Source organism: Carya illinoinensis, chromosome 1 (genome assembly GCF_018687715.1).
Source record: "Carya illinoinensis cultivar Pawnee chromosome 1, C.illinoinensisPawnee_v1, whole genome shotgun sequence".
Lineage (NCBI taxonomy): Eukaryota > Viridiplantae > Streptophyta > Magnoliopsida > Fagales > Juglandaceae > Carya > Carya illinoinensis.
In genome coordinates, this window is record NC_056752.1 from 37,493,173 (window position 1) to 37,506,595 (window position 13,423).

Sequence of the window (13,423 nt, forward strand, 5' to 3'; positions counted from 1 at the left end):
CGTTCTCCTTGTCAGATTTGCAAGAGAGAAAGTCATCAGGCGCTTGACTGTTTTAATCACATGAATTATGCTTATCAAAGACGCCATTCTCCAACAGAATTGGCTGCTATGGTTGTTGAGGCCAATACTACCTATCTTAATCAATATCAATGGTATGCTGATAGCAGTGCTAATGTTCATGAAACTTCTGATGTGGCTAATCTTGCAACCTCTCAACCTTATGAAGGCGATGACTCCGTGGGTGTACATAATGGGGCAGGTTTGATCATCTCACGCACTAGCAATGCCACCATAAAAACTCCCTCCTCTAATCTTGCTTTAAATGATGTTGCTTATTGTCTTCAAGCTTCTGCACATCTTCTTTCCATCAATAAATTTTTCAAAGATAATAATGTTATGCCTAAGCTCACTGGTTCAAATTTTTCTATGAAGGACATCACCAAGGTGGACACGATCTTGACGGGGCCAAGTGATAACGGATTGTATTCGATCAATCTTCATCAATTAGCTTCATCTAAGTTTCATGCTCTCACCATGACTGTTAGCATCAAGGCCTCTACTTCCACTTGGCATTATCATATAAGACATCCATCAACAGCAACTCTACATCGTGTCATTGATAATTTTTCTCTTCTTGTTAGTGATTCAATCAATAAACTGTCCATTTGCATGTCCTGTCAACTAGGAAAATCTAAGCAGTTGCCATTCTCTGATTCTTCAAGAGAATCAACTGCTCCTCCAGAGTTAATTAATTCAAATGTCTGATCCACTTCCACTCCATCGTTGAGTGTTCATCGTTATTATGTAATCTTTATTGATGATTTTACTCGCTTTTGTTGGTTATTTCTCATTTCTAATAAATATGATGTTTATGGTACATTCGTTAAATTCAAACTCTTAATGGAACCAATAAGCAATGTCAAAGTGATAATGGTAGTGAATATTGTTCTACCATTTTTAAACAGTTTCTGAGTGCCAATGGGATTTTCCATCGCTTATCATGTCCTCATACATCTCAACAAAATGGCATTGTCGAGAGAAAACACCATCATATAGTTGAAATGGGACTCACCCTTCTTGCACAATCTGGCTTACCGAAGAAATTTTGGGTTGATGCTTTCTTAACATCTGTTTTATCATCAATCATTTGCCTACCAAAGTTCTTAATTTTTCATCACCCTTTGAACGTCTTTGCAATCTTCCTCATAATTTTAGTTACTTTCGATCATTTGGCTATCATTGTTTTCCCTATCTTCGTCCTTACTTGCCTAATAAACTTTTATATCATTGCACACCTTGCATCTTCATAGGTTACTCCTCTAACCACAGGGGCTTTCGGTGCTTTGATCCTTCCTCCAGACATGTTTATATTTCCAAAAATGTGATATTTGATGAGGTTGTGTTTCTTGCTCGTGTACAATCTTCTATAACTGACTCTAGCAATGTGGCATCGTTAGGTACTTCTCAACCCTTACTTATCTCTCTCCCTTCACATATCTTACCTTCATTTTCTACTTCCTCTCCAATTTGTGACGCTACTTTCCCTCCTATATCGCTTGCTACAAATATCCTCCCTATCTCACCCGAGTCTTCCGTAGAATCTCCCACCTATACAACACATATTACCTTTGTCACACCCAAGCCTCCTTTAGATACTCTTTCCATACCTGTCTCTCACAACAATGTTGAACCCCAACTTCCTCCTCCTACCGTGTCTGCTTCTTCCTCTCATGTTATCACTAGATCCCAAATTGGTCACCTTAAGCCACAAACTTTCCTTAATTTATTATGTGATATCTGTTCCTTCTTTTTTCTTCTTTATTTATGAGCCTCAATCTACGTGTCAAACTTTGGTCTAAGTGCTGAGCCTCTATGAGCCGAGCTTCGATCCACATGCTGAGCCTTATCCTAAGTGATGTACCTCGATGGCGTGTTCCAAAAATTATCTAATGGATTTCAAAGTAAGATATTTTAAAACTTACGGATATGTTAAATATTATAGAGATATCTATAGGAGATATTTCCAATATTATTAGATAAACTTGTTTTAAAGTAACACGATTATAATATTTTAATGAGCTCTAAAAATATTATAATTGTAGATAATTACTTAAATTAAATATTTAGTTGTTTTAAAATATTAAGAGATTTGAGTAATTAACGATATTTTATCATTTTAAATAATGATGAAGAAATATTATTTTATAAACTTTAGTTTATAAAATAATATTTTATCTTAATTCCTCTCAGTGTTTTATTTTAAGTGTTTTATCCATGTTTTCAAATCAATGTTTAAACTCATCGTTAGATCGTTTTGAGGATCCGTAAGCGAAGGGCTGAGATTTAATACCCAGGCCCCTACTTTTTCCCTTCACTTTTTCCTTTCTTCTTTTTCTCTCTTCTCTCTCCTCTCTTTCTTCTCCATGCCCGAAGTATGTGTGTGTTTTTCTTCACCGTGCTTGTTGCACTTCCAGCCGGCGCTACCTCCAGCCGCCATGCCTCACTTCCACCTCCGGCATGTTCTGCTCCCACCGGCGAGCACTACCTCACCAGTGGTGAGCTACATCGGCAGCCCTCTCTCCTTCCACAACTTCACTAGCCGAAATGGGTAATAACCCATTCTCCACCTCCACGCCAACGTACATGGCAGCTACAGTCTCACCTCTGATCACCAATTGACCACCATCCTCCAGCCATCATTCCCTCCCACCGGCGAGCCCCCACGTGCCCTCTTCCTCCCTCCATGGCACCACCCTCAAAATGGGTTTTACACCCATTTCCTCCACCTATAGCCACCATACATGGCCAAAACAACCACCAAGCACCATCAATGGCTTCACCACATCATGGGCTTCCTCCCCATGTCCTTCTTTTTCTCTACCTCTCTCTCTTTCTCAGATGGGTCTCCACAACTATAGGTTTGGTTGCACCACCAGGCACGGCTACCCACAATATTTCACCACCACCATCTTATTCCTCTCATCACCACGACCTTTCCCAATAAATTTCATACTCAACGAAGCTGTACACAGCTCTCACTCTCCCTCACTCTCCAAGGCATGAGTTACACCACTTGTGGCCAATCCGCCACCGTGAACCATTGCCTCGCCACCACAGCTCCACCACATCTTCCTCTACCTTTCCCTAACTTCCCATAAAATTCTATGGCCTTCCTCCACCTCAAGCACCCTCTCTCCTTTTCAGATTTACTGTTTACGGCGTGATGCAGCCATGCTCCGCCACCTTTGACTACCACAAGGCCACCTTAAACCTTTCCAAGGCCACACCTAGCTATTCTCAAGCCCAAATCGCCACTTTACGTGGTGGACAACCACCGTACGCGATGTTACTGCCACGTAAGACTCCTCCAACGCCTAGATCGCGACGAGTAGTGAGCGATGCACGGGTTATCCCGTCGATGTTATAACCCTCTATCTTTAGTTATTTATGTTTATATTATTTGGTTGGTTGGACTGTAGACTACGTAGTTAGTAATTGTGGAGTTCACTACGTAGTTGTGAAGTGCAGTATAGTTGTGAAGTGTTAGGCTTGACTGTGTAGTATTGTGGACTATGCTGTGAAGTGGGCATGAGATGGATGTCGTAGTTGTGTTACAGCGTGAAGTATGAAGGGAGCTATAGCGACGCACCGTGTGACGTGCGCTGTAGTGACAAGTGGCGTAGAATGAAAGAAGTGTGCATACTCCGTGTACTACAGCAACGCATCGTGTGACATGCACTGTAGTGACATGGAGCGTACTCCGTGTCATATGGCGATGCACCGTGTGATGTGCGTCATGATAATAAGTGTTGTAGCGAAGGGAGTACATGCGGCGCGTACTTCATGTCGCCTAGCGATGTATCGTGAGGTGTGTATCGTAGCGATGTGTGTGTCGTAGTGTGGATGGAAGAGAGTTCAGGTGAGTGTACTCTGTACTATGTCGTAATACCCCAGATGGCATATCGTGAAGGGCTGGATGGCGTGGCAGAGAAGCGTGGAGCGTATGGTGTAGCAACGGGAACTATGTAATAGTGTCCGGAAGTAGTAGTGATGTGGTTGTAGTCCAAGGTGACGGGTGCTACCTTGAGGCTGACTTGTGGCTGAAGGTATGTGTGAAGTAGTGAAAAGATATCAGAGTATAGCGGAAGCATGATGGGCATCATGCTGTAACTTGGGAAATGGTCTCGAGCTGCATAATGTGACAGAAGCGCATTTGTGGATGCAGTCCTCTTGTTAAGTGGCGGGAACTGTGTAACAGTGTCCTGAAACAATAGTGATATGGCCTATAGTCCGGGGTGACGGGTGTGACATTGTGGTTGATTATGGCTAAGAGTATATGGAAGTGGTGGAAAAGTATCAGAGAGTGCAGCGGAAGCATGATGGGTGTCGTGACGCTGCGTGACGTGACAGAGGTGCATTTGTGGATGCAATCCTCTCTTATCAAGTGTTGGGATGAACTTGTACAGGGCCGGGAAGTAGAAAGAGTCCTATCAATCGGGTCTGAGCAAGTTGATATTGGAGTATGGAGCTTGTTTATACAACCGGGCGTTCATTAGAATTATAAGTTACTCTTAGGTGATAAAAGGGGATAAGATACATGTACATTTGGCAAAACATGTGTGTCGGACAGTTTCACCATATATAATGGGTAAGCTGTCCTCAGCATGGTTACATAGTATTTTAGCCCCAGAGTTAGCTTGAATTCATGTAGCCTAACTGGATGGAAATGAGGATTTAGTATGAGCTTGGATACGTGAAGGCAGTAATGGGTAAGTAGTCTAAGGTTGGGATGCATGACTCTGTCGGTCGGAATCATGCGTCGGAATGTGGAAAAAGAAGAATGAGACGGAGGTTTTAGTGTCTTAACCCTAAGGTGAATCACGAGGGTTCACTTTAAGAAATAAGATCCCAAAGGTTTTAGCATAGTAAATGGCACGTAAGAACCCAGGGATGGACGGAGAGTGTCCCAAGTGAGACATAGTTCTATTTTTAGAATAGTTACTTATGCATTAGATAGATGATGACGTAAGGTTATGTATGTGTATGTAGATTGCCATCTGACACTCAAACGAATGGACTGCATAGATTGAATATGGCATGAAGTCCAAGTAAGTATTACGTTTATACTCTTCTAGAGTTTTCTTAATATAAATGAAAAAGAAGACGAAAGCTTTTCTTTAAAAGGAAAATGAAACTCTTCTCCACGAATACATGTTTTAAGAAAGAAGAAGAAACGAAACATAAGTTTTCAAATATAAGTATGTAGCAGCCCTCCTTGGCAGCCCCTTTTCATGCACCCAAAGTATGTACGTTGATGCATGTGAATTGATCTATAGGTAGTAAGTATTGTATGAATGTTCATCGAAAGAAATGAAATGAAGTTTTAAAAGACAAGTAAGAACTGTTAAGGACTGTAAGGACTAAAATTCTGATGAAAAGAAAGAAAACTAATTTTTTTTAAATGGCTCTCTCTTGTAAAAATTAATTCTTTCTTAAACAATTTTTTCAAAAAAAGAAAGAAAACTATTTTATTTTAAAGAAACTTCTTTTAAAACAACTTTTGCAAATAGAAATAAAATTATGCTTTAAATTATGCGAAGAAAGTGTTTTAAAATGTCCATATGAAAATGTTTTAAAATGTCCCTATGAAAGACGATGCTTTAAATGATGCCATGAAAAACAATTTTTTCTAAAATGACTTTTATGAAAATTATTTTCTTTTAAAATGACTTTCTATAAAATAAACGAATTGAAGAACTGTAAGAATTGTAAGGATTGAAATAAAAGAATGGACTGTAAAGGAAAGGAAATGATTGAAAATGAATGAACGGATTGAATGCATAATGTATGAAAATACGTAACGGCCACATGGACTGGAATGGAAATGGTACCAATGAATGGACTGGATGGGGCAGATTGCAATATTAGGTAAGTAGTACTGATAGTGCACCTAATGCTGCACCTTGACGGAATGGATTCCCAACCCATGGCTACGGGCGGAATCAAGTCCAAAAGACCACTAACCCCAGCACACAGGGCGTAACAGTGTGCTATGACCAATGAAAGTGATAAGAATGAACGGATGTGTTGAACTCAAGATTTCAAGTTTTGTGTAATTATATATCTACACATGAATTTTGATGATAACAAATGAATTCAAATAATAAAAGAATCTCAAGTTCAAATTGTCTACACGTCAAGGAACCAAGCATGAGTAAGAAGGGAATAAGTTCACATTAAAGTCATAGAGTAATGTTGTAAATCTCTTAAAAATTTGAAATTATGATTAAGGCTCAAAATTAATATTTTATTATAAAGCATTAAAATACATTTTTCACATGTGTATGAATATTTTGAAAATTAAATTTGAAAATTTTGAAAGATGGTCGATTGTCATCTTTCACATATGCATTACATGATTAAAAATTTGAATTTTGAAAATATTAAAGATGATTGATTGTCATCTTTCACATGTGCATGTTTTATTTGAATATTTTCAAAAGTGATTGATGTTTTTTTTTACTTATGCAAAAGGTAGATGTTTTTGTTTGAAAACTTTGAAAATTAAAGTGTGCTCCTTTTGTCATATGCAAAAAGTAAAAAGATTAGGTTTGAAATTTTTGAAAAGTAAAGTGTGCTCCTTTTGTCATATACAAAAAGTAAAAAGATTATGTTTAAAATTTTTGAAAAGTGAATAATGTTATCTTTGACATGTGAATCTTTTTAAATTTGAATATGAAGTCTCATATACCTATAAATAGATCATTTGAGAGCTTCACATTCACAATACTAAGAGGATACAATATTCATTCAAAACTTTCATTCTCTCTTCTCTAAACATTGAGCATTAATCCTTGTTCATTTTGAGAGATATATAGTTTACACTGTATTATTCTTATTTCACTCATTGAGGAGTTTTTTTCTGATAACCTACCCACTATCAGCTCTTGTATCAGTAAAATGATGTGTATAACCCTTATGCGGCGTGTAGAAAGTGTTCTACATAGGGAATAGTTGAATTACCGCATGTAAGGTGATTGCATATGTAGAGGGTGTTCTACACAGATCCTTTATAGTAGTGTTGTTCAAATATATAATAGGTTTCTATCTCCACTTGAAGGAGGTTGAATAGTGAATTTGGGGATCCTCAAGGGGTAGCTTGAGGCGAGGACGTAGGCAGTGGGGCTAAACCTCGTTAACATATTGAGTTTGCTTCTCTCTTACCCTTACTCTTTATATTTATTGTTGTTTCATATTTTGTTTATATTATATTGTATATTTGATTTATAATTGTTCTTTTTTTAAATACAACTCAATCCACCCCCCTCTTGTGTTAGTCATCTGGGCAACATAATGCATGTTAAGAAATGATGCATGTATATATGTATGGACTGTATGCATGAACGTAAGTAAGAACAAATGAACACATGAATGTATGTATGCATGAATGTATGTAAAAAGACGTATGCATGAACCGACTCTTTAAGAAATGAAAGCAACGATGCGTGAGGAATTGTTTTAAAGAGGAAAATGTTTTCAAAAGGAAAACCCCACCTCGCAGTGTTTTCAAACGAAATGAAAGACGTATGTATGCTAAGTACGATATGTATGTATGGAATAATAAATGCATGACTGAAAATCTATGTTGATATATTTTGACTGTATGAAATAATGCTTACGAGTCATCGACTCATTTTAGTTTTTATATGTGCCTTCCCAAGGACAAGATGAGCATGACAGGTAAGGACGGGCACAGCCCAATGGGAAGAGCACAAAGGCCTAGGCAAGATATTTTGTACGAAAAACTTTAATTATAAAATTTAATATTTTCTGCTGTAATCTTTTAATTAAAAAAATGAATTTTATTTATAATATGGAATCTTTTGTATCCTGGCATTAATAGAAAAAAAATTTTAAAGAAATCGTAATTCCTGTCGATTTTTATCAAAATCGTTTTGAAAATAACCCACCACAAGGACGGGCATTACATATTATTCAACATGTCACCCTGTTCGAGCCTTGCATGTAGGTGCCATCATTTTTTAGCCTATACCTATGCACAAGCAACATCTATGCATGAGTGGCTTGCAGCCATGGAGAGTGAGTTTCAGGCTTTATTGAAGAATGAAACCTGGACTTTGTGTCCCCGTCCTCCAGGTAAGAATGTGGTTCCAAGTAAATGTTTTAAGCCCAAATGCAAACCTAATGGCAGCATTGAACTTCTCAAGGCAAGGTTAGTGGCTATTGGCTATCTTCAGCATAGTGGAATTGATTTTCATGATACGTTTAGTCTCATTATCAAACCATCTACGGTTTGCATGGTTCTAGCACTTGCTATTTCTTTCAACTGGGAAATTCAACAACTAGATGTTTCAAACACATTTCTTCATGATATTTTGAAGGAGGAGGTCTATATGGCACAACCAAAAGGGTTTGAGGATCCTGCGCCTCCACAATTTGTGTGTAAACTTCACAAATCTATCTATAGCTTGAAACAAACCCCTCGGACTTGGTTTAATAGATTATCCAGGCTCTTTTATACCTTGGCTTCAGCAGTTCTCAGGTAGATCCCTTTTTATTCACTTATCACCATGAACCAGTACATTTGTTTATGCTGGTATACGTGGATGACATCCTTGTGACTTCTAATGATCGGGTTTTTATTAACTCATTAATCTTCAAGCTACAACTTGATTTTGCAATGAAGGACCTCGGCCAGTTGTCCTATTTCCTGGGTATTGAAGCCATCTGTGATTTTTCAGGCCTGCACCTTCGACAAATACGGTATATTATTGATCTCTTGGATCTTGTCAAACTCCTTGGCATCTATCCTTACCGTGGTCCATGTGTTTTGGGTTCCAAACTATCCAAACTTGATGGAGATCTTCCATTCAATCCTTCAGAATATCATCACATAGTAGGTGTCTTACAATATGTAACTCTCACTCGCCTAGATATAGCCTACTCCGTGAACCAACTATGTCAACACATGCAAGCTTCAACCACTACTCATTGGACAGCAACCAAAAGAGTGTTGCGTTATTTGAAAAATACACTAGATTATGGTCTTTTCTACAAACTTGGACCCTTCTCTATTAATGCTTATTGTGACGCTAACTGGGCTAGGGATCCTGACGATAGAAGATCAATGTGTGGTTATGGAGTTTATGTTGGTCCTAATCTCATCTTTTGGTCGGCAAAAAAACAACTTGTGGTCTCCAAATCTAGTACTGAGGTTGAATACAAATGTTTAGCATTGGTTATAGCTGAGGTGTATTGGCTACACATGCTCTTATGTGAGCTACAAATTTCTCTTGATTCTCCTCTCATGGTTTGGTGCAATAATAACAGTGCTCTTGCACTTGCCTCAAATCCTATGTTTCATGCACAATCTAAACACATTGAAGTGAATTACCATTTTGTACATGAAAAAGTGGCAAACCGGGACATTATTTTGGAACACATCTCCACTTCTCTTCAACCTGAGGATATCTTTACTAAGGGACATACAGCTAATAGATTCTACTATCGTAGTGACAAATTGTCCATTTCAGACCTTACTGTTAGCTTGCATAGGAATGTTAATGATAACGATAATTTGGTTAAAGATAAGCTCAATTAAGATAAGTCTCAAAGCTTCTTTTTTCGTGACAAACTATCCATTTCAAATCGCCTTGTCAGTTTGCAAGGGAATGTTAAGGATAAAGATGATTTGGTTAAAAAAAAGCTCGATCAGGATAAATCTCAAAGTTGTTCGACGTGATCCAAAGTTCTAGTTACGACTTCTATTCATTTGAATATTGTAATCTATATGATTATAGTTTATCTTTTGTAACAAACATTTATCTCCTCTATCAATTGTAACAATTTTGAATATATATGACAATACATACACTCTCTAGTAAGTAAATCCAAAACAGTTTCCCATTCTTTCAAAATATGTACTCGAATTAGGGGTGATTACACGACATGTTAACTCAACACGAACACGACACGATAATAGCGGGTTATGGTTTAGTCTTAATAGTTTCGGGTCAAAATGGATTGACCCGTTAAGACACGATTACTTAACGGGTTGATAACGGATCAACCTGTTTTGACCCGTTATGACACACGTTAAAAAAATTAAAGTTACAATTATACATTTCTACCTAAAAGTAAAATTGTTAGAATTTTAATTTCGATATTTTTATTGTTTAGATTGTAGTTATGAATTCGTAGTTAGTTTTATAACTTTTTTAAATATTATGATTTTAACATTTATAGAAAATTATGCTAAATTTAATAGATCAAATAGGTTAATTTCAGATCTATTTAATCCATTTACATCAAAAGTTTGAAATTGCTAAATTTAATAGATCAAATAGGTTAATTTCAGATCAAATAGGTTAATTTCAGATCTATTTACATACGATCTATTTAATCGTATTGTGTCGATGTTAACCTATTTAGTAATATTCACTAATGAATCAAAACGGATTGACACGACACGATATATTAATGGATCGTATTAAAGTTTGAGATTTTGACACGATAAACTTAACGAATCGAGTTAAGATTGATCTATATAGTATAATATACATACTTTGATACGACACGTATACAACTCATTAACACAATTTAACACCCCTAAGTTTGCATTCAACAACCCCCATCTCGAACAAAGCTTCGGAACATTCACATCAGGCTCCCCCGTATTGGCGTTTTATCAAGATTTAACCAATAAATAAATAAAATGAGAAAATAGAGCCATGATTAGCCTCCTTAAATACCAAATAGGGAGATTTTGGATTTGCGACATATACTCATACTGAGCAATTGCAGCAAAACTAAACACTTCTTCATGTGTTTTATCTTTGTTTATGATATCCATTGATCCCCGTAGAACAAATTAACATTATCTTCCGAAATAAGAGGTGAGATGGGATGACAAATAAAAAGAACACACATTGTAAAGAGCGAATAGGCAAAGCTCCTGCTTTCAATAGCAGAAGCAAATTCAATACAACATTTCAATTACCATGGAAATTCATATGAAGAAACCTTAATCAAGCTTGGACCTTGTCCCACTTAAGGGGTTTCACCACCTCCCATGTGAAGTCAGCGTCATCCCTGCCAAAATGTCCATATGCAGCTGTCTTCAAGAACCTGCCTTTGCCTCCCCTCTTGAGATCAAGATTAATTGAGATCATACCGGGCCTGAAATCGAAGCTCTCCTTGACAATCTTGAGGATTTCTTTGTCGGGAATCTTTCCTGTTCCGTAAGTGTCGACAAAAACCGACAAAGGCTCAGGAACTCCAATGGCATAAGAGACTTGCACGATGCACCTCCTCGCAAGTCCATTGGCCACAATGCTCTTAGCAGCCTGCCTAACAATGTATGCACCACTCCTGTCCACCTTAGTCGGATCCTTTCCAGAAAATGCACCGCCACCGTGAGCACCCCATCCACCATAAGTGTCAATGATGATCTTCCTACCGGTGAGGCCAGCATCACCATGAGGGCCGCCAATGACAAATCGGCCTGATGGGTTAAGGTGAAAGATGGTCTTTTCGTCAAGATACTTCTCCGGAATCACAGGCTTGATCACATGCTGTTTGAGATCAGCCGCAATCTCATCATTGGTAACAGTCTCATCGTGCTGAGTAGAGATGAGCACGGTATGTACCCGAATCGGAACCATGGCGCCCTTGTCATTGTAATACTCAACAGTGACTTGGGTTTTCCCATCTGGCCTAAGCCACGGGCACGTGCCGTTCTTGCGGACCTCGGTCAGGCGAGCACCAAGCTTGGTGGCAAGCACATGGCTCAGTGGCATCAATTCAGGGGTCTCGTCGGTGGCATAGCCAAACATGTGGCCTTGGTCACCAGCACCAATCTCTTCAGGCCTCTTGGTTAGGTGGCCATGGACACCCTGAGCAATATCAGGACTCTGCTGCTCAATGTTGACAAGGACCTTGCAGTTGTCCGCGTCAAGACCCACATCGTCTGAGACAAACCCAATGGCTCGGCAAGTATCACGCACGATTTTCTCGTAGTCCACATTGGCTTTGGTTGTGATCTCTCCGAAGACCATGACCATGTTGGTCTTGGTGCAAGTCTCACAGGCCACCTTGCTATCGGGGTCCTGTTCTAGGCATGCGTCAAGGACTGCATCAGAGATCTGGTCACAGAGTTTGTCTGGGTGACCCTCGTTCACTGATTCGGAGGTGAACAGGAAGGACTCCATTTCTTTCTAGCTGCAAAAGTACACAAAAGTCCTGATTAAAACCATGATCATACCGCATATATAGATCAAGAAATAGAATCTATTCACATGGGATTTTCCATAGATTCGTTCGGTACAATTGCTAGTAAGTTAAAAACATCTTCGAAGTACTTGTAAATATTGAGACAACCTTGGCAAAATCTAGCACAAAGCTGTTTGGAGTTTCAGATATGGGGGATTGGTAATATCAAATTTTCCAACAACCCATAGCCTCCCAAAATGTAATATCAATGACTCTCTTCATAAATTACCAAACATTCATCTCCCTACAAAGACAAATGCACAGTAGATCTAGCAGAATGCAGTTCAAAGAGTCCAGAAATCTTGGTAGATGGGACATGGGCCAAAAACAACAAACGACAACCCTTTTATTTAAGTTAGCCATAGGCAATCTTAAGAAAAACACCACAAATAACTACAGCTACTGATGTTAAGAAAAATCCCTCATACAAAATGGTTTGATCCATTCATAGTTTCCTCCAAACAACCAATGCCCACCATATCATAATCCTTGATATTAGTGCGCACGCAGTCAAAGATGCCACCAGATCTGCAGCCAAAATTAGTGCACATTTGGGAAAAGGTGATGAAATGCAAAGATAAGAACACCCTCTCACCATCGACCTGAGAAACACTTCTGAAATAACGAACCACCAAAACCACAAATAGTGCAAATCGAGACAAAACAAAGCAACAAATCCGAAACAAAAGAAAGCTTAGAAAGGGTAGCTCACGCAACACGATATCCTTACCTCGGAAGGGAGGGAGAGATTGTATTTGTGTTTGCTTTGAAAGTGAGACGGACCAAAGACCTTCCCTCAAGCTGTGCGAGTCCGTAGTTGGATCCATGGGTGCATATTTAAAGGGAAAATGCGGAGTCCAACAACCCCCCAAGCGGTGTATTTTGGGTCAGATTCATTCAGTGTTTCGTGGGATCTACATCCACGGCTGTGGTTCACCCCACCGACCTGTGTAATCTCATCGAACGGTGGCAACGTGTCGGTGGGTGAGAATGTAGGATTGAAAGGACATGACGCGTTTACTCCGTCCGAATTGAGCTGTATAGGCAAAAGAGCAACAGAACAGCTTGTATGGCCACCAACCCTTTCGGTTGGCCCCCTCCCTCTTGACCTCTATGTTCATCCCACGAACTA

General features: G+C 38.8%; 1 protein-coding gene across 1 annotated transcript; it reads right to left on the bottom strand.

Moving 5' to 3' along the window:
* Positions 1-10,818: 10,818 nt before the first annotated feature.
* Positions 10,819-13,178, bottom strand: LOC122317048 (S-adenosylmethionine synthase 2). Its single transcript, XM_043133950.1, has 2 exons — positions 13,022-13,178; positions 10,819-12,240 (listed from the first exon to the last, which is right to left on the bottom strand). The coding sequence occupies exon 2, from the start codon at positions 12,228-12,230 to the stop codon at positions 11,049-11,051; it is 1,182 nt and encodes a 393-aa protein (XP_042989884.1). The 5' UTR covers positions 12,231-12,240; positions 13,022-13,178; the 3' UTR covers positions 10,819-11,048.
* Positions 13,179-13,423: the final 245 nt, after the last annotated feature.